Below are 26,705 nucleotides of genomic sequence, written 5' to 3' on the forward strand. Positions count from 1 at the left end.
GAAAAATCGGAAGTCAACCATTGATGAAAAGTCAGTCATCCTGAAGCCGAAAATCTGTCCTGGGCTTAAATTTCCTTTCCTAGCCCGGCAAAGGCCCTCAATCACCCATTTATCTAAGTTATCGCTTTATCAAAAGATAAATGCGTACTTGAGAGAACTTTCACTTCCAAATTCTTTCTTGTCATTGGTGCAAAGTAGTCTCCCCATTTCATATCATCAGTTGTAGTCTCGTATAGCTGCATGTCGAGACAGCGAAACATATATGCGAAGCCTAGATATAACTCGGAATACGCGAGGCTAGAGATTGACCGTTTGTGTAAGTTCCAGCATATGGTACATTGAGAAAATCAGAAGATTCATATAGGCATAGATGTTGTGACCTACTTGATTCCGATACAGCCCCTGGAGCCCCTGGAAAAGGATACCAAATGGCGATCCAGGTACTTGAAGTCATCACCAAGCCAGCGATCAGGCTTAAAAGAATGCGGATCTGGAAATATTGAGCTATCAGTGTTGTAAACATACTGGCTAAGCGAAAGCACGGTCTGTAGTCATGAAGTCAGTGGATTGACATAGTACGCGAACTAAAGGAGCATACTCCGGGGGGGTATATATTGTCCGCACAGCGTGGCGCCAGATGGCGGTACAAGACGTGGGAGTCGTCCTGGGGCCCCATGAGAGAAGCGAAGCGACTCTTTTACAACGGCTCTCTAGAAACATCACGATTGGTCATTTTCAAGCCCCATATATGATTCGAACAAAAGCTCAGTTACGTACTAGGTAAGGTAGCTTCTCAAGTGTGTCTGCAGTTGGCATTGGCTGGTCGGCAAGTATTGCATTTGAAAGCCCCTGCTGGAGTCTTCTTTGAATTCCGGGGTTATTCAAGACATGAAAAGTGCCATGAATCAGGGCATTTGCTGTTGACTCCTCGCCACCAACCAGGAAAACTAAGGCCTCGGCCGTGAGGTCATCAAAAGATGGCACTGGTAGATTTGTTTTTGCATCTGGTTGTAGAATCAGGTCGAATATGCTCGGATGCTGTTGCTCTGTCAACTTGGATCGATTGAGGGTATCTAGAACCAGTCCTTGGGCTTGCTATACAAAGAGACATCAGCAGCAGAAAGAAAAGAAAGAAGAACGCAAACAGTTTATTTGCCAACTCACAGTGCGTAGGTGAAACACTGCAGCCAGCATTGTATTCCACTTTGCGAGAGCAGGAAATCGCAGGGCAAGGCCAACAAAGGACCTGAAAAAGCCGTGAAACGTGCGGATAAGGACTGTAGAGACAAGAAAATAATTCATATAAGCCACAGGTGGATATGCAAAATCCGGAAAATCGAGCGCCCCAATTGCTCTCTGCCATCCGTAGTTCATGATCAGGTCTGTGGTAAGCGAGTGATAGCCTCTTGTGAGATTGACTACTCTGTTATCATTGCCGTATTCACTCAAGATCTCAATGAATTTCATGACGGTGGCATGAATCAGAGGTTCGCCTCTTGCAACGGCTGCTTTAGAGAGAAATGGCGCAAACATCTCTCGTCGGGACTTGGAAGACTTGAGGTCTGGCATATTGAAGTGAGATCCTTCTCCAAGAGGATGATCGTAGAATCGACGCTCTTTGTCAAACTTTGTGCCGACGCTAAAAACCTCATCATAAGCATCAACGTCGTGGATATGTAGCTCGTTGGGATAGGTTCGGACGATTGGCCCTATAAATGATCGGTGAGATGTGAGTAAAAATGGCATTCAACAAGTCCGTACCATATTTTTGATGAAGTTCTGGGAGTCTTAAAGTGTATTGGCCGCCTTTGATCAACGTCCAATACGCGCCGTAAAGGTTCGTAGCAGCAGCCAGCTTGGGTCCCGGGAACCGGGCAAGGGGATGGAAGTATAGCCTATAGATCATACGAAGGCACTGGAGCCCCAAAAGGCCGGCTATAAGCCATGGTACAATCATCTTGACAAAGGGATTGTTGGAGATTGGAAAAAAAAAACCTGTGAGGTGCTTTTGTGGAGTACTTATCATACACTCCCAGCCTGGCTATCGATTGCATCTTTGATTGATATACATGAGATTCTTCTCATCTCGTCTTGGGTCACTCTGCTGTCTTCTCGCCGTGTGACATAACCATTTAGATGTGCCACAAATGCGAAACACAATGTATGCACATGCGGGTGAGGCTGACTAGAAACACAAAATACGCTATGTTCTATGAGCGCCGGTGAACGACTTCGAAGTTGCTTTCCTTAAGCGATACCTTGCCTATCGTGTAGCCATTGAAACAGATGGATTGTGCTTGGAAACTCGGTATATCTGAAAAGAATCAAAGTCCAAATCCCTCGAGATATGCACTGTGCGGATCGAAATATACCTCTACCACAACGTAAGATTGTTTGAATCCGCGATTAAGCTAATTCAGAGACTTCTCTCGCCCTATATAAACTGCATTATCCCCTATCTTCAAACAACTAGATCCTTTAGGTACAGACGAAACCAATCTACTTCAATGCCTTCAATGGATGTGAGAGCATCTCTTTCTGAAGCCTTCTGGGCTATCCCATTCAATCTCTACACAGCCTTCCTTTTTACCAAGTCTGACTTCAAGACCATCATTGCACCTACAATGTGCTGTGTGCTAGCAGCTCTTGTTAGTCCCTCTGATATACAAGTATTTACTTTGGATTTTCTTTGCGCCCTCGCCAATTCCTTTGTGTGGTGTTGGCTCAATCTTTTCATCTTCAACATCGAGAATCAAACACGCAGCTACTCAATCATCGAGGACCAAGTCAATAAGGAATGGCGACCAATCCCATCAAACCGAGTCACACTTTCCAGTGCCCAAATCGTCAGATACTTTGCCATCTTACTGTGCGCCATCTACTCTCACTACTTTGGGGTCAGCGCGCTGGCAGGGCTTTTCTTATATTTTGGTTTCCTTTACAACAACACGAATGTCCACGAGACAGCTTTAGCACGCAATGTTTTCTGCGCGTTAGCCTACGCGATCATGGGCCTTGGTGCAAATTTAGTGGCTTTGCGGACTTCCAGACGTATTAGCCCACTCACAGCTGTTAAGCCTCTGACTCAATTGTATCTATTCGATTGGAAAGAACTAGATTCACCCAGTTACCAGTGGTTGGCAGTCTTTTCTATGGTCATCTTGAGCACTATTCATATCAGCGACTTTCCGGATATAGATGGGGATATAAAGCTTGGTCGAAAAACCCTGCCTATTCTTGTCGGCATCTCTAGAGGAACTAAAGTCACAGCTTACATGATCATGGGATGGAGTGTATTTATTGCTTTCCCTAATTTTGCTGCGGCAACTACTTTTGCTTGTGGTATAATAGCGATGGGTATGATGGTGTGCTATCTGTTGCTGCAAGGGCAAAGTGACCGTTGGTCACGAAAGCACGAGCGTGCTTACATGTACTACACTATCTGGTTGAGCCTGATTGCTTTTGCACCTATACTCACTCGTTAAGAGGCTCATTCCTCATGAGAATGGATGAGCCTGTTACTGAGGGAAGAAGGACATAGAAATGTATGAATTGTAGACTCAATTGAATCAATAGAGGGCAACCCTACATGTAGGCGCACAACTTGCAGAAGCCAGCATAACACCATGTTCGGTGGTATCGGTGTACATGCAACATTTCCATCAAATGATCAAGATTCAGATACTACTTTTGTTTGGTGCTTTAGCTTCCATATCTTCTTTTCGGTTTTTCCAAGAAATCTGCGTAGTTCGTTTATTAGTTCATGAGGTCACTGACCCTACGAATTCGCACCATCTTCTTCATACGAATTAACACTGATTGCCCATTTTGTTTGATGGGAGAATATATCCAAATGGATTGCGAATCATGCGTCGTATCCTAAGGAATAATCTGTAAAATAGCTTTGTGGGAGCACGCCGCGTACACATATCTCTGAGCAAGCTTTGCCACACCAAGATTTTCTTTTAGGCATGCAATAGAGCAAAAGGAGAATCGACTTATGCGTAGGCCTCACCATGTATCCTTATGCACGGTGTTACAAATGGACTCATGTTCACCACTGATGTATATCTGGTTCTGGCGTGTAGCGAAACGTGACGTTGAGTAGTCTTTACTCCAGCCATGGGCTTCGGCCATGATCACTACGACCGCCCAAGTCGCCGTAGCTGTCTATTGCCAGGACTTATTGTTCTCTGTCCATGCTTGAAGTTTACAAACAGAAGCTCCAGGCACATATTTTTCAACCTCTTCATGTCGAATGATTCAAACCTAGGTAGGTAAGTTACGAATGAAGAACTGGCCATGGCCAGCCTCGGAAGGAGTCATTTTCAACGTCAGTTTCATAGATCCCCACATTATATGTGTAAAGAGCCAACCCGCCACGCTTGATCATCGAACATAAGACATCAGAGCCATTAGTCAAGTAGACACAGTATAATGAAGACAGCAAGGTATTGCCTTCAGTCTGCTAAACTCTGACAAATGCTATAAGTGGAGTATCACATTAGCACTATATCCGAAACCATATATATACTACAAGAGGGGCATAAAGAGGGATAGACACTTACTAGCATCAATTTGCTGGATATTCGGCAACGCCAAGCGCACCTTATTCCGGTAAACAGCTGGGCCATTCAATTGCAACGGGTTTCCCTCGAAGTAAACAGTCTGCAGTTTCTCCTTATCCTTGAGCTCGCGTTCGACTTCCTCGAAGCTAGAAAGCTGGTTATTTGAACCCCATAGCTCCTCAAGATTCTTTAGTGAAGAAAGATGTTCAAGATGGGAGACCTGGTTGTTGGAAAAGTCCAGTATGCGCAGTGACTCGTTGGATTCCAGTCCTGAAAGGTCGGTTACTGCATTGTGAGAGAGGTAAAGTTCTTCAAGCTTGGGGAGCGCGGAGAGACCCGTGATTTTTGTCAGGCGATTGGATTGAATGGAGATGATGCGAAGGTTTGAGAGGTTGTCCAGGTTCTGTGAAGGTGTCAAATTAAGTCACTTGTTAGGGTATGCAGGGTGACGCTTGCGCACCTTCATTTCGGTGATCTTGTTTTTCCCGAGCCAGAGTTCTTCCAGCGCGGTCAGTGTTTCCAGGTTTTCAATTTCCTGAACAGACCCATGTCAGCTTTATATTGCTCACCTCAAATGTAGGTATTGTATCGTACTAACCCGAATCTTATTCGCGCCCAGCTCCAGGTTCTTGATTCCGGTCAATTCCTCCAGACCTTCGATACGGGAGATTTTGTTTTGCACAAAGAAAATCTCGGTCAGCTTCTTCAGATGCGAGATATTCTTGATATGCTTGATCTTGTTGAAGCTCAGATCCAAGCTCGTCAAGTTGTGGAACTCCTCCAAACCCTTGATGTGGGAAATGAGGTTATCGTAGAGGTCGAGTTCGGTGAGACTAGCGGCGACATTTGGAGGGAAATTGATGCGTGATATTTGATTCTGGCGCATGCATAGTCGCTATATATTCCAGCGCGTTAGCTATCTGTGTGAAATGAAGGGATGCCGTGCCGTCGCGCTTTTGTGCTAGCTGAGGAAAAAGTGGTACCATATGCCCCCTCTCCCCTACGAGGCACATGAGGATTCCACGGTTGTTGGGGGTATGTACCTGAAGCTTAGGGAAACGTTCTAATTTAAGAGCAGAAATTGACGATATCCGGCAATGCACGAGGTCAATATCCTATAGCAGGCGAACGATTAGCAATCACGTCGCGCGGGCCTCGATCAGCGGAAAGTCCAGGGCTGTCTGCCTACCTCTGCATTGACATCTTCATCTGCCAATAAATCTGAACAGTCGTTAGTTTCTCAACTCGCGAACGACCGCTCGACGCTGAGCTTTCAATCCAGCGACCGTACCTTCATCAGCCTCAATCTCATCGACTGGGGGTGCATCCGGATCCGAGTAATCTGAGTCTTCCAGCGCCTCCGGGTTTGTAATAACAGCCTTGGGCTCCATCCTCATCTTCCCATCCCAGCCCTCCTTATTCTTCATGATTTCAGCCAGTGTGAGAGATGTGGGATGTTTGGGGGTGGGCGGTGGGAATTGCGATTGCGGGGAGCTTTCGTTTTTATCGGGCGATAATCGCCAATGGGTTTAGGCAATATCAAGGTGAGCTCGAAAGAAGTAAAGAGGCAACAAAGAGGTTGCAGTGAGAGTAAAGAATTCAAAACTTGGTTTCGGGAAGGTCCAGATGACTACATCATTGTCTTAATGCGGTCTGAATGCGGAATAGCCCCGAGGCACTTCAACTGACTAACATAATAACTTCTAGATCATGGATAATAACGAATATGTCAATAATGAAGGGGTCGAATACATTTCTACTCTAATACAACTTGCTCCATTTTGTTTTCTGGATGCCTCTTCTCGGGGGCTATGTACAGCATCGAAAGCCGTGATCATGTACATTGCATAAAAGAATCACTCCAACTTTAGCAGCATAAAGGGGATTATTAGACACTGCTCACTATGGAGATGTATACCACTGCCAGGCAGAACCCCCAGCAAAAAGAGGACACAATGAAATGCATGCCCATGTATTTGGTGAGCTGAGATCGAGGCAGTAAGGCCATGTAGCAAAGCAGAAATTGGAAAGGAGAAACATAGGGGGGATACAGCGGGAATATGATAACCAAGAGACGCCTGCGGAATGCATAAAAAGCGGACTTGTTGGGTGTTGAAGAGGGAAGGGAAGAGAGTACACAAAAATGGAAGGTCAGGACATGAGGGGGTGTTGATAAAGCACAGGGAATGAAGATAGAAAAAAAAGGGAGAAAAAAAAAGGGGAACGGGCTCGCTCGGAGCGTAGTGAGATACAAAGTCAAATTGCAATGCAAAAGGTCGAAGATGGTCAGAGTAATGTGCTATCCAAGAACGACAACAAATGCAGGAGACGGGGCCTTGGCCCATTAGGATACCAGTTCCATCTGGGTCCATATGTTCGGTCGTAGAGAAGGGGAATCGGATTGGTAGTAGGAAATATGGCGACTACCCATCAATGGCAGCAATGCTGGGGAAAACGCAAAAGGAAAGGGCTTTTCTTGCAAAGAAAAGAAAACAATTCGCTCAAAATGGATATCTCAGGCGTAAGAAGGATTCCCTCGAGGCAGTCACAGGGTGCAGTCCAGGACCATGCTGACATCTTGGACCTGAGCACCTGCAAGATCCTCGAGAACAGGAATGAGATCGAGCAACTCATTGTCATGAGCGTCAGAGAACCAGCTACTGATGGGGATCGCGTGCTCAGGGTGGAAAATGTATGATGTGGGGGAATTATCAATGATGATTGTTTCCTTCAAGTCTCGACCGACTTGTGAAAGATCCTGGATAATGGTTAGGTTATTCTCAGCCACTGAGGACAGAGGAGCTCACCTTGACGTAGTTCCCCTGGTGGTTGTAACAACTCTCTCGGAACAAGCGGTGGTGAATCACATTGTGGATATCCAGTTGATCAAGCAAAGGGTCGCCATACTATAACGCGAGTCAGTGTGTGTAACTCGCCAAGATATCAACTCTCAACTGACCTTTGAAACCGAGGCAGTGAATACCACCACTTCGTAAAGCTCGCCAACACGCTTCATGAACGCATCCACGCCAGGACGTTTGATTACATAAATGTTGTGATATTGGCCCTCAATCTCAACCGGGATGGTGAAGTCGGCGCGCTCCAAAACCTATGAAATCAATAATGAGTAAGGCGATACAATTATCCGATGATACGCCTTGGGCGCATCTTCAAATGACAGGAACTCACCTTGAAGCTGCTGTGGACCAGCGTCTCATCCAAGTCAAGAACCAAGCACTTTCGGCCACTTAAGTGAGGCAATGGTGCAGGAAGCAAAGGATGTCCTGTGTCCTCATAGTTGCCTCGAGCAGGAGCAGGGGGTGCAGGTGGCAGCGGTGGTGGCGGCGGAGGGATCACCACAGGGAGTTTCATTTCTTGATGAGATGTTACTTCTTCTTGGCCATCTGTGCCAAAATTTTTAGGCATGGTTGAGGCTGATGTAGAAGTGAGGTCCTCAGTGGTTGAGGTTGATTGACCTTCCCAATCCTGGGTGCTTACATCTGCTTTCGTCGCATCTGCTTTCACTTCGGGTACTGATCCCATCCCAACCCCCGTTTGGGCAGGCGGGGTAACATCGTTGGCTTGATCTTTCTGGGCAGAAACTTCCGGCTGTGTGGCATCCGCAGAAGGGCCCTCGCCTTGCACACTAGCCGTAGCAGGCTGGACCGGGACATTGCGGTCTTCTTCACCAGGCTGATCGGCGCTGACTGTGGAGTTGGCCTTTTCGTCTAAATATTGCTCCTTTGATTCTACTGTGCTAGAATCGGCAGTAGGAGCCTCTGCCTTGTCTGGAGTGGGCAACCTGTTGGAAGGAAGAGGTCGCATGGCGGTCTTCTTTGCAGGCAAAGCAGTGTCATCTGCATCCACCTCCGAGGAGGAGCAACAGCCCAAGAAAGCTAAAAGCTTAGATGGACTTTTCTTCTGTTGAGGTTTTGAGGGGCTGTCATCAGGCATAGTCGACGCCTCTTTACTCTCCTCCGCATTCGCTTCGTCCTGAGTCCGACGCGACCGTCGGCTACTTGCCCGACTGTTGTCCCGTTTCGACCGTAGGATGCTCACTTTGGAACTCCGTCGCGAAGGCTCATCCTGCGCTGCTTCCTCGGACTTTTCCGACCCCTGTTGTTTGCTGGCTCTCGAAGATCGTCGCGACGGGATCGGAATCAACAAATGGCGTTTCTTCGTTGCGGTAACGCCTTCAGCAGCGGCCGGTGTGCTATCCACTGGTACAGCGGAAGACAAAGCCGGTTCGGAAGGTGCAACAGGGGTTGCGTCCTGGACCTCGGTCGCATCGGTACCTCGACCCTGTTCGGGCTCAGCAACTACGGAAGGAACGAAGTCAGCGATCAAATCCCCTTGGAGCACAAAGGAAACAAGGAGCGCATTTACTTACCAGCTGAGCCCGGAAGACCGGAGGTATTCATAGGGGCTTTGTTTGCAGATTCCGGTGCTGAATCTCGTCCTGTCTCTCCACTCATCGAGGGTGGTTGCGGTGTCGGATGCCCCAACACAGATAATTATAGCAAAAGGAAGCGAAGCAAAACCGTTCCCAGGTTTTAAAGGTCGAGTCAAAGCCAGAACTCTCTGAGGTCGAGAGCGCGGCTAATAGGAACGTTAACACACCTCCTGGATAAGCACTGGAAGATGTTTCGCACGTACCGCCTTTGGCCCCGGGAGTGATCCAACACCCACTTATTGCAGGTTCAAAATCGACAAGCTAAACGAACAGGAAATGGATGTGATATCTCTACCGTCAGGATGAATTTCGGGGGTGAGAGGAGTCGAGAGGAGTCGGGGGTGTCACGTGAACATACGGTGTGGGAAAACGGGGGGAAATGAGATTTATTGCCTTTTTCCTTTTTCTGACGCTAAACAGGGCTAACAAGGCTAGCAAGGCACAGGGGCCCTTTTTTCACACGCTACTTCAAGCCATCGGCGGCTACGGTGAATACCTGTTAATCACGCTGTGCAGAGTCGTGTACGGAGTACTCGGTTACTTTTTACATTTGAACCGGGACATCTCTTGTTCCTTTATATTCTATCATACCATACTCTTTACATCCTACACAGCGTCTGGGTCAAATCAAACAGAACCCTGTTGAGATGATCCCGATCAGGGCCTGTGGGGGCATCTCATTGTGGATATTAGCTGTGATTGTTATGTCCGGCCCCTTTTTTTATGACCACTTCTAGGCTTTAATGACCACTCATATGGCAGTAAGAGGAGCTATGGCCTTCAAAACGTGATTGATTTCATTTGATGTCACCGCAAATTGGATCCAGTCCGAACTCCAAACTGCAAATTGCGAACTGCAATCCGGGTTCTACGTATGACCTGTGAGTGGTTCGAGTTCTCGAGGTCTAGTTGGGTTGGAATGTTTCATAGGCAAGTTGAACTGAATGCAAGCCAATAACAAAAGGGTATCAAAGAACATAATACTACCCTGTACGGAGGACTCCGTACAAACTAAAGATATAATCCATGAGAACATCTCAGGGCTAAGGACAGGGTTCCCCATTATGATTTCTATTATTATCCCAAGTCGGTCCTTTACCAAAACATCCAGGTGCAGTGGACAAAAGTACAGTCAGCTTCCAAGGTTTCCCCACGTGAGGCTTCTCCACATATCCGAGGTTCACATGCAATGCACACCACATCGTCAACGGTCATTTTCACTTTCTCACCTTGAGATGCATTTCATATGGTTCAGAACACACTCAAAACTAACCAGGCCTTGGGATAGGGACCGCCCTTCAATTATCTCGTGAGTCGGAGGTCTCAGGCCATTTGAAGATGGCTGTCCAGTCAACCCTTCGGCGTCCGGAGGATCCCCTCCTGGCACTATATCGTCATTACTCCGATCTCGTACGCTCCAAGTTCCACCGCACCTCCAAGATCAACCGTTTGATTGCAACAATAGCCCTTCTTGTCTCGATCATCGGCTCGGGTTATGGAGGTTATAAATGGTTCCGAGGGAGAGCCAAGGAGCGAGCCCGGGGTCGCCGTCTATTACGCCGGAACTCTGGTATCCGGGGTAAAGATGGATCTCGTACGATTTATGTGCCATACAAGGACTCCTTGACCTCCAAGGTCTTGATCCATCCCACCAAACTGACTACCTTTGACGCTCATCGACGACTGTTCCTCAACCCCCCGGCATCGGCTCGCAGCAAAGATGATGGCTCGGCAAGCCAGATTCCTCCCCCTACAACCAAACCAGGTCTGAATCTGGCATTCCTACATCAGTTCTTGAGCTTGGGAAGTATCATGGTTCCGAGATGGGGGAGCAAAGAGACTGGATTGCTGATGAGCCACGGCCTTTTTCTCTTGATGAGAACATATCTTTCACTGTTGATTGCACGACTTGATGGTGAGATTGTAAGAGATCTAGTCGCTGGGAAAGGAAAGGCTTTCCTTTGGGGTATCCTCAAATGGTGTGGAATCGGAACCCTTGCCTCATACACCAATGCGATGATCAAATTTCTCCAATCGAAGGTGTCCATCGCCTTCCGCACTCGGTTGACCCGGTATATCCACGACCTATACCTAACCGACAATAACAATTACTATAAGCTGATGAATTTGGACGGCGGAATTGGTCAAAGTCCCGATCAATTTATCACCCAGGATCTTACCTTGTTCTGCACGGCGGCCGCATCACTATATTCCTCAATGGGCAAGCCGTTGGTGGATCTTTTCGTATTCAACTATCAACTCTACCGCTCACTCGGCCCCCTTGCCCTGAGCGGCATCTTGGCTGGGTACTTCAGTACAGCCGTGCTGCTCCGAAAACTGTCACCGCCATTTGGAAAGCTTAAGGCAGTAGAGGGCAAGAAGGAAGGAGATTTCCGTGGCCTGCATTCTCGACTCCTGGCCAATGCCGAAGAAATCTCGTTCTACGGCGGAGCTGATACCGAGCGGGTGTTCCTCGTCAGAAGCTTTAAGGAACTGCAGCGATGGATGGAGGGCATTTACAGTCTCAAGATCCGCTACAACATGCTAGAAGACATGATACTTAAATACTCCTGGTCAGCATTTGGTTACTTGATAACTTCCCTGCCCATCTTCCTCCCCGCCTGGGGTGGCTCGGGTGGTGCAATGGAGTTGGCTAATGTACCTGAGGGTACGGGACGCGAGCGTGGCCGCATGAAGGAGTTCATCACTAATAAACGGCTCATGCTCTCGCTCGCCGATGCAGGAGGCCGTATGATGTACAGTATTAAGGACATCTCAGAACTGGCTGGCTACACCTCTCGTGTCTACAGTCTCATTGCCACCTTGCATCGTGTTCACGCCGATGCGTATTACACCCCACGAGGCTCGCATCCTGAACTATACTCTCTTGCCGATTCCCAAGGTACCACCCACAACGGTTTTGACGGAGTCCGCCTGGAGCAGGTCCCGATTGTCGCACCATCCCTCCACCCAATGGGCGGTGACGAACTCATCGAGTCGCTTTCATTCATCGTTCATTCAGGCGAACACCTCCTCATCTCGGGTCCAAACGGTGTAGGCAAGTCTGCAATTCCCCGTATTGTGGCCGGGCTCTGGCCTGTATACCGCGGCCTGGTTAGTCGTCCTCGAGGCTTTGGCCTGGACGGAATTATGTTCCTCCCCCAGCGGCCGTATCTCAGCGTCGGTACTCTGCGCGACCAAGTGATCTACCCGCACACGGAGGTCGACATGCGCGAAGCCGGCGTGACGGACGCAGCTCTACAGAAGATCCTCGACGACGCCCATCTAGGTTATCTGCCACAGCGTGAAGGCGGCTGGGATGCTCGTAAGGAGTGGAAAGACGTTTTGAGCGGTGGCGAGAAGCAACGAATGGGCATGGCGCGGCTCTTCTACCATGAGCCACGGTATGCATTCATGGATGAAGGCACCTCGGCGGTTTCCTCAGACGTTGAGGGCTTGCTATACGATAATGCCAAGGAGCGAGGTATCACTCTCATCACCATTTCGACGCGGGCGTCTTTGAAGAAGTACCATACCTTTAACCTGAATATTGGTCTGGGTGCCGAAGGTGAGGTCTGGGAGTTCGAAAGAATCGGTACTGAGAAGGAGAAGCTTGGTGTTGAGAAAGAACTTCAGGAGCTGCGCAAGCGTCTGGATAAGGTGGATGAGTGGAAGCAGCGTCGCGAGGAGATTGATCAGGAGCTTCAGAAGGTTTGGGCTAATGGCGGCGAAGTTGCACCACCGCCTTATCAGGAAGAAGAGCAGTCTGGCTCTGAGGCTTTCGGTGAAGTAGCTGCGAATTGAATTCACACAGCATAGACAGTATCGAATCTCTCCAAGCTTAGAATATTAATGTGATGTTTAATAGATCCATCTCCCTGTGTACAGTTGGGATATCACTTAATATGTTGGAAGTCTTTGTTAAAAATGATCCCCGACTTAGTCGTGAGTCGTGTATGGATAACCAGTTGACTCGGTTTAAAGCGGCAAGATACTTTTCCCATTTCTCACCGTCCTCTTAAAGCGGCAGTGTGTCTTATCGATAAGCTCCATCACGAGAAAACCATCCATGGATCTCCATAGTTCATCCTGTCAACAACTCTTCCTCACTTTCGCGTACAAGACCTCCACTCACTGTCTTGGGGAAAGATTTCTGTGCTGCATTTTTCTTCTATCTGATTGTCTTTAACATTGCTAAGTCTTGAATTCGCTACAATCCATTCTGCACTTCCTGGGCTTCCCAGGCAGGGAAGACAAGACCGAGACAAACATGCCCTCTAGCAGTGAGGATGAGGATTCCAATATTAATGTTATTCCCATGGAGAACTTTGTCAGCGATGGAGATATGAGTACCTGGCCTGGGAATAATTACTCTGAACGCTCCGATGCTCGCTGGCGGGAATTACTTGCTGAGAATTGGCTCAAGGCTATGGGTACTTTTGAAGAGGGTGAGTTGACAACTCTATGCTGGCCTGCTTTTCAGGTATTCATTTACCTACTTTTAGGCTGACAGAATATGCATAAGGTGTCATTCATACCATTGAAAAGTTGCCTGATGGATACTGCCTTTTCGAGCGACCTCGTGGGACCAATCCTTCAATGGTGAGCTTTCTCAGTGTTCCTGTCTCCATTTACAACTAACAATATTATGTGAAGTTTGATCCTTTTCTCTTTGGCCACCCGAGCGGTCGGTATTTTCAGTCACAAATCACTTTCTTGCCCCATTTCCTGTCTCTAGTCAAGAACGAGCTGGACAAGTGTAAATGCAAGCTTTGTGCTCCAATAAAAACGACCCAGGGAACATCAGTGCCGGGGAAATCGGTTCAAAGAACTAAAAGACCTATGCAACCAAGTGAGTACCACTATGTCTCTTTGTCAGATCATTTATTGACACACATTGAGTCGTCAATGAGCGTCGACCCACCGATGCAGAGGGACCAGATTACTGGCGCATCTTGGTTATGAAATTGAAAGATAAGCAAAAGCTCGATGAAGATATCGAGCAGCGATTCAACCTCGACTGGGTGTTGACCCACGAATGGCTTTCTGACTACTTCACGAAACTGAAAATGGATCCCGCTTACGTTCCTCGTCGTGGAGAGCTTGTTCTCTGGATCTGGCAGGGTCTCGAAGATGGCTGTTTATTACTCAACCCAAAGACTAGGTTCATCGAAATATTCGGCAACGACAACAAGTGGCATGGCGTGCCCAACTGGCGTGCCGGTGTGGTGACCCAAACCCCTAAAGAAGAAGAACATATGGTGAATATCATTGAAACTCCCGATAGTCCGCGCGGACTGAGCTACTCTGGTTTCCGTGTGGAGACTCTACCGGATCCGCTGGGTAATGACAAGTCTTACTCGGTGCAATACGCATATGTTCCGTTGCGTAACATCAAACCTTTCAACACATGGCAAGCCTACCTCAATGGTCAAAAGCGAGAGGAAACACACCCGTCCATCGAGAACGCCTTAACCGTGATGTCGTCCTGGAGCATGGTGCACAAGTTCCACGTGATCGGCGAATGGCCCAACGCCAGGATCCAATGCAAGGGAATCTTCATTGGGGCCGAACTCCTTGCCGTACACGACACCGTTCGTCTCAGGCCATATGGGTTCCATCATGACCAGCTTAGAAACGGAACAGTTGGCGAAGTGACGGAGGTGATGGTCATTGAGAAAATCCAACTATGCCTTTCGGGGTGCACCGACAATGACCAGGACCAGCTTGCAGAACATTTCACAGCTCTAATCTCCGGCAAAGTTTTCACTACGGACCCAAGTCGCATCTCTCAGGAAGGCCCATTCAAAGCCACACTTCCAGTGCCGTCCACTGAGGCAGCAACTGAGCCTATCCCCCTCACCGCAGAAGAAGCAACAGCTACGTTCCGCCAGGTCAGTATGAGCGACTACGGTCCCTGGTACCGCATGGCCAATGGCAAAACCTGTAACGTCTCTCCGCACCTAATCATCGGTCGCTGCTACGAACCGCTCGCGGCAGAGCTCATGTTCGGCACCCACACATTGGGCTACGACCTATCCGGTGTGATGGAAGGCCGTGCGTACTCCTCACAAGTCGATACACGCATGGCCAAAAACAACACGTGGTTTTGGGGTGACTGCCGGGTAGAAACGCTCGGCCTGACAGAGATTAACGGCGTGGAATGCGGTCTTACGGCGGCGCAGCGCGAAGACCCGCAGAAGTGGCAAGCCATTATCAGAATATCACACGGCGAAGTCAGTCACGCCCTCCGACGCCAGGCTCAGATCCCTTCTTCTAGTGGTCGGCCCTTCAAGTCTTCGTCTTCGTCTTCCGCTCCGAGGGGTAGACCGAAGACTGGTCTTGCGCATGTTGCGCAAAACAGCAAGCTAGTCAGCTCTGCTATTGGCAGTGCGCCGGAAACTGAGGATGACTCCTCTGATGACACCAACGGACCTACTGATGATCAAGTGTCTGGCGGTGTCTCCGGGCTGGGACTTCGGGGAGGTCCTTCTTCTGGGGAGGATAGTGCGGAGGATTCTCCGTTTGCATAGATGATTCGATTCGATCTGCCTGTTTGTTTTTCCCTTCTTTTAGCGGCATATCCTAGATACCCATGGGCGTTACGGAGGGGCGGTTCTATCTCAGGCGAATGAGATTATCTGCGAATAGTACAATGTCTCAGTACTAGTAGTCAATATCATTCCCACAGCTATGTAAGCATGTAATGTAGAGTCGACGTCAATGTAAAGAACAATCGCAAGACATAGCCAACCTATGTTGTCCCAACAGTATATACCAATAGACAAGCAGAACATAGGTGATATCTATTCCTGGTTATTGTCGTTTATATCTATGTCTAAAGAACGACATATCATATCTTCATACAAGACCAAACACCCTTCAAGCTTCACTCTCTCCAGCGGAGTTCCGTCTAGCAGACCGTCTCTTCTCAGACCAGGGGAAATGAATAACAGGAGGTAAAAAGAAGCTGTTACTGCTATCAGCCATACCCGCAAAGGCATTATACCAAGCCAAGAAAGCACCAAGCAAAGCAAAAAGCCCACCAGCCTGTATCAATTTTCCATTGGGCACTCCATCCACATTGAAAAGATACCCAAGGGAGAGCAATAGAAGAGCAAGGTCGACGAAGAAAAACAGGGAGAAGAAGGCAACGGTGGATTTGAGGGTAAGCATCGTGACCAGTGTTGTGAAGATAAACCAGCCCTAAAGAGAACATTTGATATTAGCTTTGTCCCCATTTCTTTTGTCTGAGATGACATACGAAGAGATACAACGCAAATGAATGATAGAACATAGCATGAGACCCATGATCCGCTTCTTCAAGAGCCCCGATGATATTAAATCCACCAGGGATAAAAGTGATAGCCAGGGAGATCCAGAAACCGCCGTAAGATGAGAGCACGGTCGCACCGAAGGTATTGCCAATAGCCATTTCCCTGGTGCTGTTAGTGAAGGTCGACGAAATCAATACACTTCTCTTCTATTATTTGGCAACATACCACATCCCAGCTAACAGCTGCACCAATCCACCATATGCCAAAGCAGGCCCGACCACGATATGAGGTACGGTAAGGCCCTTGACATTCATATTGATACATCCCAGTATAAAGGTGGTCAATGCAAATGCACAGAGGCCTAGCGGTGCTGGGTTGGCGAGCTTGCGGTCTTTTGGTATGCGGTATAGACCTGGCTGGAGGTCACCTCCGAAGGCAGGGTATCGGCTTGAGGTTGTGTTGACGTGAGCTAGGGGGCCGAAGTGGGTTGCTTCGTAGTCTTCTGTGCTTGGGGGGGAATAGTTGTTTGTGTCTTTGACGTTGATTCCTTCGTGGGACATGATGCGTGGGTGTGAGGCAGATGTAGATGTATCAAAGGGTAAAAAAGGCTTATATAGTTCCAAAAACGGATGAGAATGACCAAGACGGTAGTCCAATAATATTAGACCAGTTTAAGAAGAATTCAATCGAATTGGGAGTTCGTTCTACTTTATATCTTGCGTTCAGAGAAGTAGACACCACCACACCCAGGCATCATGACCGTGGACATGAAACCAAATTTCTGGGGAAGATCGGCCATAGTGCGGGGGAGAAACATAAAAATGAGTCTCGCAAAAGGGGCAATGATGTTGGCATCGCTGGCATTGCTGACGTCTAGACCAAAAGCTCTCGTTGACCATATCCCGTGGTGGGGAGGATATAGTTCCGTACGTCCGTAGACGATCACCTTGGGTGATACATCGAGTCAAGATCAACACGCAGCTCTCCTATTAAACTCCAATCCTACGGGGAAATGCGGAGATGTCTAGATAGTAGATCTTGGATCTGCTTATAGCAGGGGTCAGCTAAAGGGATTGTGTGAGATTTCCCCCGGTATCTTGGGTATTGACCCCAATGATGTTCATTGAGCTAAGTAGTTACTTGGCTACAGGACTTGAAAGCTCTATCAATGCCGATATTCATTACCGAAACCATTGGGCTTAGAGGTGCGTCACTTCCAAGGTTCTAGTTGAATTCGCCCCTGGGGGGTTTCCAGTTCTTTGCCTTGGCCATCATTCTCCCCCCCACAAAAGGTTCCAAAACCTCAATTGATTTCAACTTAATTCCAATCGAGACACTTGCTAGGACTCAACTCGACTCAATAATTCTTCTGCACAACACCCCTTGCAAACTCCGCGAAGCTCAACCCAGGCTGAACCTCCTCCTCGAGATTCGGCTGCGTGAACACAGCAAGAGTATTCCTCGCGATCTTCTGCCCTGGGCTAGCCTTAGCCCCCTTCACGAAATGCGGCACAGCCATAAACTTGCCGCGAGTGATCAACTGCAAAGCTTCGCCGGTCTGGAAAGCGAGACAATCCTTAGGGATATTGACTTTGACGATTTCATCTGTGCGTGACCGAATGTACAGTCCGGCCGAAGGGTCGGGGGAACGGGGAAGTTCAGGGAGAGGGGCAGAGGTCGACCCCGAAGATGGATCGATAGTTGGAGGGGAAGCCGCTTCGTCGAGGAACATGGCTGATGTCAAGCCGGTCAGACAGCCGTGATCGAGGTGTGTGGCGCACCAGTCATCGTCGCTGGTGTCAGCCTCCTCTTCCTGGTTCCCGGGGAAATAATGTAACAGTCGTGCTTTGGTTGTCAGACTGGTTGTCACGACATGGTGTAGATATCCAGGCTTGTAGCCTTCGATGTTGGCTTCCGCATATCGATCACATGCCTTGGCGACGAGAGCGGCGGTATCGATGATCAGTCTGCATAGGGACTCCACGCTACCCCTGAATTCGGGAAGTTTGGCTGACGACGGCCAGATGTTTGGCGCGGTATACTGCGGTAGATCGGGGAACCCATCGGCCGGGGCGCTGTCTAGAGATGCATCCTGATAGAAGGCGCAGTTCACATAATACGAGCCCTTCAGGGTGTCGAAATGGCCTGATTTCAGGGTTTCTTTACCGCAGGACCAACCAACCAAGTATTTGGATTCTGGGCTGGTGAGAGATTCTACGTGGAGGTTAGATTGGTTTTGCGGTTAGAGTCGGGGGTGGTTTGGGAACGTCTCTACAATTTAGAGACCTACCTAGTTCAGAATCAGGAAGAGCCGCCAGATACGAGGCATTGGATAGAACCTTTGTGCGCAGGTCACTGAAGGTCGAGGGGAGGTCTTTAACGACGATGATACCCAGAGAGGATGGTCCAAAGGCTTTGGTTAGAGTATCGAAGGATATAGTTCCTGCATGGTTCAGCATCTACTCTTTTCCGTCCTAAACACACCACTTACCATCTACAAGTTCCTGCAGACTGACCGTAACGGCGTCAGCCACCTGAATGTTGGCCTCCATGATGTGTGTAGAAATCAAGAAAACTTCCCCGCTTCCGAGTGCTTTATCTCTTAGCGCGCTATCTTTTCAATATAAAAGGGCTTCGCCTATTTGCACTAAAGTTGACACGATGTTACTTGATGCAGGGATATAAAGAACATATCCAATAGGAGTCGAGAATTCTAGATTCTCATTCTTAGTATATCGTACAACCTAATATTACAAAGTCCTCACTCGTGACTCGACTGTCCATGCCGTCTAGTCACAGCCCTTAAATTGCCAAATGGCAATACATCACTAATGCGCTTGGCCCCAGTGAACAGCATACAGAGACGGTCAACGCCACAGCCCCATCCACCCGTAGAAGGTAAACCCCATTCTAGGGCTTCGAGGTAGCTCTCGTCTACCTCGCCGGGTTCACCAGCAGCCTTGCCGAACCGCAACTGGTCTTCAAATTTACGGCGCTGCTCGAACGGCGAGTTCTCCTCCTCGTATGTATTCACCACTTCCTTGCCTTCGATGAAGAGTTCACCGCGCGCGGCGACGCGCTGCTTAGTCGTTGGGTGGATGAAGGATTTAGAGAGTGGGGAGAGGCATTCGGGTGGGTTGATGATGAAGGTTGGGTCGATGCATTGTGATTCGACGTAGATGCTGCACAGCTCGTCGAGGAGACGGGGGAGGGTTGGGTTTGATGGGAGGGGGAGGGAGAGTTTGGTGAAAATAGCGTGGACTTGATCAAGGGCGTCGGGAGATTCGAGATCGGGTAGTTTGTGGCCGGTAGCCTCTTCGATGCCTATAAGGAAGTCGATGCGGCGGAATGGTGCTGTGAAGTTCGCTGTGGTAGGATTGAGAGTGCCTGTTGTGTTCAAGGCCTGGATGTGGGCTGCCATGCCGGAGAGAAGCTCTTCGGTCATAGTCATTAGGTTCTCGAGGTTGGCGTATGCCTGGTAGAATTCACAGGTGGTGAATTCTGCGTTGTGGGTCTTGTCCAGTCCTATATCTCATCAGCTTTGCTAGACATAGGTCTTATCTGTACCAGCATACCTTCATTGCGGAACGAAGGTCCAATTTCGAAGACCTTGTCGAATCCACCAACCACCAACCGCTTGAGCCAAAGCTCCGGCGCGATTCTCAGCGACAGCTGGCGGTCTGGGAACTCAGTGGCGGAGGTATTGAACGGACGAGCGATTGCGCCGCCTGCCACAGACCCGATAATCGGGGTGCTCACCTCCATAAAGGAACGGTCAACAAAGAACTGGCGTAGATATTGTACAAGAGCCGCGCGAGCTCGAATGATATCGGCTGTCGCGGGGTCGGCCAGGAACTGGACATGGCGAGGGTACGGAGAGGTCTCATGCTCGGTATCGTGAACGGGGATATCATGAAGACACGGCGAGAGCAGCTGGGGCAACTCGCTCACATCGATAGTGAGCTCGCCTCGTCCAGTGCGATGCGGTCTACCGGTTACAGCTGGAATATTATTTAGCGGTGACACTCGAGTCAAGCCGGGTAGAGACGAGACATACAGAAAGCATCACCGCGTCGCAGAAGACGATAGAAGTTCTTGAAGTCCTCGGGAGAGACACTTTCCAGGCGACGCTTGTTGCACATCACCTGGACTTTATGGCCATCTTGAACGATATCGAAGAAGATCAATTTGCTTCCTGCGAGTCTATAGGTACGGATCCTTCCTACTATTCTAAGTACATGGGCATTGCAAAGGCCAGAGAGCTGAACCTACCAGATACGACGACTGTGTCTTCTACTGAATCATTGTCGGCGAGCTCGGCATAGCGAGAGCGGAATTCGGCGCAGCTCACTGTGCGGGTATCCACCGCTAGGCGAGGGTATGGCTCTGCGCAAGCATTTTTGACCTGCTTTATGCGCTCCTGCAAGGCCTTCCCCGGTGACGCTGTAGAGCTATTGTACCGAATCGGCTGTGTGGTTAGTCGGGATGTAAAGGGAATCTGACGAGATTGTCTAGCGAGTCGCAGTCCTGCACTGAAGATTTTGGGTTAGCAATGGTCGAGAAAGTAGACACAATTGATCCAAAATTAAGCATTGAGCTTTGTCAGATAAAATCCAGTACGTTCAGTGCCCAAAAGGACATCACTGTAGCGGTTCTAATGCGGGGATAAATCATCATATAAGGGGGAATGGGAGATATGGGAACAGTATAGCAGTAAACAGTAAATGCAAATCTTACCTGTTGTGCAGGCCAAAGCCAGATAAAGCCCATCTAGGGCGAATGGAAAGCATAGCAAATTGGCTATACTTTCACATCATTGAGGGAAGAGAAGAGAAGAAGAGAAAGAAAAAAGAAACGGAAGAACCGAGTTTTTCCACGCAGGTGGCCCAAGCTTCTCCGACCTCCCGTGCTCCGAATACGTTGGACACTCTGGTGCTTTACTCCACATATCTACCCATCACCCATCTACATTTCAAATCTATTCACTATACATCATGTCTTTCCTCTTTGGCGGTGCCCCCAAGATGTCCTCGGCAGAGAAGATTGCTGCCGCGGAGACCGAAGTCGAGATGATCTCAGACATGTTCAACCGGTAAGATGAAGCTCTACAGAATACCCAAGCGCAGTATCTTGATTCAGAAACCGGAAGACTGCAGAAACTCCCATTGCAAAGCCATCCTAGAAAATTCTATATCGCGAACCACATTCTAACTTTTCCCATCGCGATAGCTTGACCGAGTCCTGCACCAAGAAGTGTATTCCCGCCGATTACCGCGAGGGTGACCTCAACAAGGGCGAGTCCGTCTGCCTCGACCGCTGTGTTTCCAAGTTCTTTGATGTCAACATCAAGGTTAGCGAGAAGATGCAGGGCGAGGCCAATGCCAACAAGCAGGGTGGTGGCATGGGCTTCTAAACGTGTTGACAACGAAATTTCTTGGGAAGGAGCTCTGGTAGCCTTGAAGCTGGAGAGTTCGGTGGTCTTTGTTTCTGTGTAAGGCTATTTGACTGGTTCGGCCTACTGAAATTTGGCCTGTTTTAAATGATGGTTCACGTTTATACCATCCCGGTTTGGGAGGCACGATCGCCGGTCTATCTCTGACTATGTACAATATGGTGGATAAAGGAAAAACAGAGAATGAAAAAAAGAAAATATCATACAAGTATCGTCATTAGGTCGAAAAGCCCATGGATCGCGCTATCCATGCGGTCCAGGAAGTGTCGTGTTGTTCCTCGCCTTTGACCAGGGCTTTGATTCTCGTCTCGACATTTTCAATGTGACGGTCAAAGTCGCCCAGACCAGCTTCCATGTCGTCGACTTTGGACTCGAGGACGTGTAATTCGTAGTCTAATTTGGCGCCCAGCAACTCGACGCGTTTCACGCCATCGGCGAGGTGGTGACTTTCATCTATGAGGATGTCACTGGATCGTTCGCGCAATCGCTGGTAGTCGGCGAAACGTTCCAAGTAGACTGAGTTAAGTTCATCGTGTTGGTCATATAGCAGCTGGTTGAGACCTTCCACAGAGTCCACTTGTCGCTCAACCCAAGGCACAGTATGCTGGCTCAACTCCTGAATGCGCGAGCTGAAGATGCGTCCCTCCGAGGCAAGCATGTCCTCTTGAACGATGGCCTCCTCCAGGTTATCGGTCTCTTTGAACGTTGGTTCCCCGCCTATTGGCTCCCATTTGAATATCACCTCTTCAACTAAGCTGAACGAGAGGTGGCGTGCGCAGAAGCTGTCTCGCCGTTCAATCTCACTTTCAGGGCTTCGGAATTCTTCGAAGCTTTGTGGCCGCCGCAGGGCCATGACAGCTATCCCACTGATCGAGCCTTCGCGGTCACGTTCACGATCCGTTGATGCTGCCGTCGACCGAGAAAAGACGCGTTCCATATCTGAGTCTTCCTCGATGATTGGAGGCTGCTGTGCAATAAACCCGTCTTGAGCTTGTGTTTCTTGCTCATCTTCTGGTACAGTTTCAATATGAATTTCAGGAGGATTTAATGCAGGGTCAGGAGGCTGCAACACTTCTGGTTTCTCTTCCTCTTCATTGAGCCCTTCGATATCGTTTGTTACACTTCTTCCTGTACGGAGCCCAGAGTCAGTCCGCGTCTTCGCTGACGGTGCCTCATTGTCACTATCAATAGACGGATGGTATGCGAGGTCATGTGTCACCTCGGAGCTGTCTCGTGAAGGATGATGGTGATGGCGAAGGCCCTGCAGTCCTACTGCATCTTTGAAGCGTCCTAACCCTGCTCGCGCGTCTGATACTCGTCCGCTAACGCCCTTCCTTCGATGATCTTTTTCTTCGGAGGTCGGCTCTGGCATCTTCCAAGAGCGATCCAGCCCCAAACTCACTCGCTCAGCATTCAGGTCATCTGTCGAATGCTTCTTGCGACTAGTCCAGACATAACCGCCTTGTTCATCGGTTGTAAACATCATATCCGATCCAGTCCCGCGAGAGAACCCGTCTTCAATACCACTCTTGCGCGGTTTACCCAGCCACAGCCACTTTGCTCTCTCGCCATTGCAGCACTGTACGAAGGTATCAAGATCCAGGGTTTCAATATCGGCAATTCCACCTTTGTCGCGCCCACGAACCATCCCCATAACCATTTCACCGCCCTGTCCACTGAGCTCTGCCATGGTTGATTTCACTGCTTCTGTCCAGCCTTCTGCATTGGCAGCCTTGGCCGTGACGCGGTGTAACCGGTCCAATGTGAGTCGGTCCAATCTGCGCGACCGCTTTATCTTTTGAGATTTTTGGAATCCACTGATTCCTCTTTTTAGATTGGGAACGTCGAAAGCGTCTTTCCCCACGGGAGCACCATAGGCGTGCAGTCGATTTCGAGCTCCAAGCAACGTGCCCAGCAACGCAGCCACGCTGGTGGGCCCTAGGCCATGATCGCCCGGTTCAATGTTGTACAGGTCTGTCCCAATATCTGTCCACCAATCACTGACAGCTGCCTCGGTCACATCACAAAGTAGCCCGTCCACATATTCTGGGGCTAGCTTGTCAAACACCATCAATGCAATCTGGCACTGCCTGACCAATTCCATTACCGCATGGTATAAAGGAATACTCTCGCTCGTTCGATACAGCTGATGAAACTTGGCTTCAGTCGCCGCTGAGGGTGGTTGAAGCCTCAAGCCCGCGCGGCCTGCACACCCAAGTCTTTTTAAGTCTTCATTGACAATAAAGTCCTCCCGGTGTCTTTTGATATCGCCATTGGGTATTGGGATCAGACTCAGGGCAGAAGGAAATGAGGCCAGATCCGTGACCATGACCGTCCCTAGTGGTGTTTCCTTCCTTCTAGCGTGACATTGCTTCATGGCATCAAAGTACATCCGCAAGCGAGGCGACCAGGTAGCCTCATTGTTCGGAACACTCAGTACTCCCACAATCACTGTGTGCGAAGGGTCACCGGTATAGGTCGAGATAATGAATGTCGGGTGTACGCGAGAGCAGGCCCATTGCTCAACGACATAAATTTCATACCCTTGCAGTGTTACACGTCGCTGGAGGACATCGGTCGAAGGATCTTCTTCGAGGTATCGGAGGGCAACCGCATCGGTGAACACAAGTCGCTGGTGGCCCCGCGACGGGGGGCGTTCGGCCCCGGTTGCGTGGGAGGCGGCCTCCGACGGTATGGAGTCGGTGCGATCGACCGGTGGGACACTCGGGGTGTTTTGCTGCATAATGGCTGGTCTCCTCCAGGCTTATTTGCCAAGGGGACAAATTTGAATTTAGCGCTGATCATTCAACCCTAAAGCAGGTCACCGCTCCTAAGGTCAAGATGCGAAGGAAGGGCCTTCCTTCGATCCTCCTGCACTCTTGGTCAGGTCGGCACAATTGTTGCATGTCCAGGCAACAGGGTTTGAGGCATAGTCTTAGCCTAAAGTAAAAGGAGTAAGGCAAACGTGGTATGGGCCAACACCTTGCAAACCACATAAACCCCCCGAACTGTGCAGAAGTGGCGACGTCATCCCGTACCTTATGGCGGACGATCATGTGACTGTAGGTGTTTCGGCTAGGAGCATCAGGCATGAATATTTGTAAATGCACTGTTGCGGCCAAAACCTTCCCTCTCATATAGGGGCTCCTATCCCAGCGCTTGCTCATTGTCTAAGGGCTACTCTCACTGTATCATATCATCGAATGACATTTCCTCAGCCACCACATCCTCCCCTTTGAGCCAGTCGCAACTGCAACAAGTTCTATGAGTTGTAGATGGTGATGGATGCTATGATCTCTCCCTAAGTGATTTTTATAGGCTAAACCATGGTGTGAAGTCTTAAGTGCTCTGGTTTGCAATCCAGGCTCTCTGTTTACGTTGGTCTAGTTATTTAAGATTGGCGTTGGCATTGTTCGTATCACAGACACGGCTCTATCAGGCGTAGGACGACAGGGACTATGCGCTTGGCCCTCTGTAATAGACACCACCATATAACGCAATATACCTTGTATACCGGAATCCTTCTAACCGCCATCACTTTAAAAGACCCTGATTATACTTGTGCCTCATATCCAAATTGTCATATACTCTTCCCGCCAATACTATAGTTTCATATGAGAGACCTTGCACTACGTCTTTTCTAGTATACACTATATCGGCATTCCTTTACATCTGTCAGTCTCATGCAGGGAAATCCGATAGTCGCCCGAGCCAACAATGTAGTCCGAGTAGTACGCATGCTAGCTCCCGAGGTCCTCAACGGCGTCGACAGCTGTAATACAAGGAAGAAAAGAGTTGATTTTCCAGGCCATCACCAGGTTGCTCGGCCAACGACATGGCAGACATGCTTCACATTTCTAAATAAAACTATGCCATATTGTGAGCCTGCGGATTCGAAATATCTGCCCTAAGAGCTATAATTTACCTACCTCCAGTCACTCTGCAATGAACTATTCATTGTCTTCCGTGCTGTAGAGAAGTGAGCAAGAAACTCATATGAATATCCGAGCTATACCTACCCCTTCCTGGGGACCGCCGGATCTGCCATGTACACCATAGTGTTCCCCAGGACCGCCGAAGCTTCCAGGCCCACCCTGATCTTGCTGTGGTCCTTGGATTACACCGCGAGGCCCTCCAAAGCCGGGATTGCCAGGGCCTTACTAGTGGCTGTGGTGATGGTTGGGTTGGTGCTCATGCTGATTTTCTTGCTGGTGATGGTGCTGGTGGTCGTGGTGGTCTTTGTGGTCGTGATTCTCGTGTCCATGTTGATGATCGTGTTGATGATCGTGCTGCTGGTTGTGGTGGTTGTGATGGTCGTGATTCTCGTGTTCGTGCTTACCGTGCTCGTCGTGGTGGCTCAAGGGACCCATGACTGTTATTGATGATAGTATGAGTAAGTTAGGAAGCGACGGGTTGATGAACAATCAGATTGCGAGAATATTGTAGGGGAAAAAATTATGACAGAGAGACCTCAGACTGCCCTTTATAAAGAATAAGTAGCGCCACCAACCAGAATCCAAGCTAGTTGTACAGTAAGACGCTATGAACAGAACCCAGTCTTGGACGTGGATGATGGCATCACTTATGGCCGCCGATGTGGAGCACCGAATCCTATAATTGGGGCGAGCTACTCCCGCCACTTGCTATGAGCATCGATGAAGAAGTGGCCGTGGCTCGGATCGATTCGCCACTCTGGATTAGTTGATCGAGTCCGTTGTTACAATATACACTCTATGAGCAAAAGGGACTCCTGCGACAATGAATTTTTACCCGCACCCCATCAACTATATATGTTTACATTCAACTATATGTTTTACACCACCAGTATATCTGAGTGCTGCCAAGTCAGGCTTCAGTACTAAACTTGCAACTCTTCAGTCTCGATGCCAATAAACACAGCCAAGCTTCATAACTCAACATTAACATCTGTAGATTATCTTGGGGCCATCGAGCAT

The 26,705-nt window shown here is 49.0% G+C and overlaps 12 protein-coding genes across 12 annotated transcripts; 4 read left to right on the plus strand and 8 right to left on the minus strand.

Moving 5' to 3' along the window:
* Window positions 1-113: 113 nt before the first annotated feature.
* N7500_002999 (Cytochrome P450) lies at window positions 114-523 on the minus strand (the record flags this gene model as incomplete). Its single annotated transcript, XM_056674145.1, is given in 2 exon segments — window positions 114-271; window positions 283-523. 2 exon segments carry the CDS (start codon window positions 521-523, stop codon window positions 114-116), a joined length of 399 nt encoding a protein of 132 aa, XP_056534670.1.
* A 5-nt stretch (window positions 524-528) lies between these two features.
* N7500_003000 (Cytochrome P450) lies at window positions 529-1,746 on the minus strand (the record flags this gene model as incomplete). The annotated part of the gene is made up of 4 exons (XM_056674146.1): window positions 529-545; window positions 599-710; window positions 778-1,095; window positions 1,165-1,746. The coding sequence occupies 4 exons, from the start codon at window positions 1,744-1,746 to the stop codon at window positions 529-531; spliced, it is 1,029 nt and encodes a 342-aa protein (XP_056534671.1).
* Window positions 1,747-4,468: 2,722 nt separating this feature from the next.
* N7500_003001 (putative protein phosphatase PP1 regulatory subunit Sds22) lies at window positions 4,469-5,995 on the minus strand (the record flags this gene model as incomplete). Its single annotated transcript, XM_056674147.1, has 7 exons — window positions 4,469-4,485; window positions 4,569-4,971; window positions 5,029-5,103; window positions 5,167-5,463; window positions 5,612-5,683; window positions 5,758-5,789; window positions 5,860-5,995. 7 exons carry the CDS (start codon window positions 5,993-5,995, stop codon window positions 4,469-4,471), a joined length of 1,032 nt encoding a protein of 343 aa, XP_056534672.1.
* Window positions 5,996-7,113: 1,118 nt separating this feature from the next.
* psrA (putative general stress response phosphoprotein phosphatase Psr1/2) lies at window positions 7,114-9,043 on the minus strand (the record flags this gene model as incomplete). Its single annotated transcript, XM_056674148.1, has 5 exons — window positions 7,114-7,326; window positions 7,376-7,474; window positions 7,528-7,677; window positions 7,758-8,887; window positions 8,959-9,043. 5 exons carry the CDS (start codon window positions 9,041-9,043, stop codon window positions 7,114-7,116), a joined length of 1,677 nt encoding a protein of 558 aa, XP_056534673.1.
* A 1,316-nt stretch (window positions 9,044-10,359) lies between these two features.
* pxa1 (putative peroxisomal ABC transporter (PXA1)) lies at window positions 10,360-12,825 on the plus strand (the record flags this gene model as incomplete). The annotated part of the gene is made up of 1 exon (XM_056674149.1): window positions 10,360-12,825. One exon carries the CDS (start codon window positions 10,360-10,362, stop codon window positions 12,823-12,825), a length of 2,466 nt encoding a protein of 821 aa, XP_056534674.1.
* Window positions 12,826-13,291: 466 nt separating this feature from the next.
* Window positions 13,292-15,554, plus strand: N7500_003004 (uncharacterized protein; the record flags this gene model as incomplete). The annotated part of the gene is made up of 4 exons (XM_056674150.1): window positions 13,292-13,469; window positions 13,547-13,623; window positions 13,678-13,873; window positions 13,924-15,554. 4 exons carry the CDS (start codon window positions 13,292-13,294, stop codon window positions 15,552-15,554), a joined length of 2,082 nt encoding a protein of 693 aa, XP_056534675.1.
* A 349-nt stretch (window positions 15,555-15,903) lies between these two features.
* Window positions 15,904-16,858, minus strand: N7500_003005 (acetate uptake transporter family protein; the record flags this gene model as incomplete). The annotated part of the gene is made up of 3 exons (XM_056674151.1): window positions 15,904-16,227; window positions 16,286-16,460; window positions 16,524-16,858. 3 exons carry the CDS (start codon window positions 16,856-16,858, stop codon window positions 15,904-15,906), a joined length of 834 nt encoding a protein of 277 aa, XP_056534676.1.
* Window positions 16,859-17,655: 797 nt separating this feature from the next.
* On the minus strand, window positions 17,656-18,850 carry N7500_003006 (uncharacterized protein; the record flags this gene model as incomplete). Its single annotated transcript, XM_056674152.1, has 3 exons — window positions 17,656-18,512; window positions 18,589-18,741; window positions 18,790-18,850. The coding sequence occupies 3 exons, from the start codon at window positions 18,848-18,850 to the stop codon at window positions 17,656-17,658; spliced, it is 1,071 nt and encodes a 356-aa protein (XP_056534677.1).
* A 209-nt stretch (window positions 18,851-19,059) lies between these two features.
* Window positions 19,060-21,088, minus strand: N7500_003007 (uncharacterized protein; the record flags this gene model as incomplete). The annotated part of the gene is made up of 5 exons (XM_056674153.1): window positions 19,060-19,823; window positions 19,874-20,299; window positions 20,356-20,493; window positions 20,571-20,830; window positions 21,036-21,088. 5 exons carry the CDS (start codon window positions 21,086-21,088, stop codon window positions 19,060-19,062), a joined length of 1,641 nt encoding a protein of 546 aa, XP_056534678.1.
* Window positions 21,089-21,292: 204 nt separating this feature from the next.
* N7500_003008 (Tim10/DDP family zinc finger protein) lies at window positions 21,293-21,711 on the plus strand (the record flags this gene model as incomplete). Its single annotated transcript, XM_056674154.1, has 2 exons — window positions 21,293-21,390; window positions 21,528-21,711. 2 exons carry the CDS (start codon window positions 21,293-21,295, stop codon window positions 21,709-21,711), a joined length of 282 nt encoding a protein of 93 aa, XP_056534679.1.
* Window positions 21,712-21,967: 256 nt separating this feature from the next.
* N7500_003009 (putative Sin3 complex subunit (Stb2)) lies at window positions 21,968-24,493 on the minus strand (the record flags this gene model as incomplete). The annotated part of the gene is made up of 1 exon (XM_056674155.1): window positions 21,968-24,493. One exon carries the CDS (start codon window positions 24,491-24,493, stop codon window positions 21,968-21,970), a length of 2,526 nt encoding a protein of 841 aa, XP_056534680.1.
* Window positions 24,494-24,791: 298 nt separating this feature from the next.
* Window positions 24,792-26,122, plus strand: N7500_003010 (uncharacterized protein; the record flags this gene model as incomplete). The annotated part of the gene is made up of 2 exons (XM_056674156.1): window positions 24,792-24,806; window positions 25,760-26,122. The coding sequence occupies 2 exons, from the start codon at window positions 24,792-24,794 to the stop codon at window positions 26,120-26,122; spliced, it is 378 nt and encodes a 125-aa protein (XP_056534681.1).
* Window positions 26,123-26,705: the final 583 nt, after the last annotated feature.

Source organism: Penicillium coprophilum, assembly GCF_028826855.1.
Source record: "Penicillium coprophilum strain IBT 35676 chromosome Unknown utg000002l_segment0_segment1, whole genome shotgun sequence".
Classification (NCBI taxonomy): domain Eukaryota; kingdom Fungi; phylum Ascomycota; class Eurotiomycetes; order Eurotiales; family Aspergillaceae; genus Penicillium; species Penicillium coprophilum.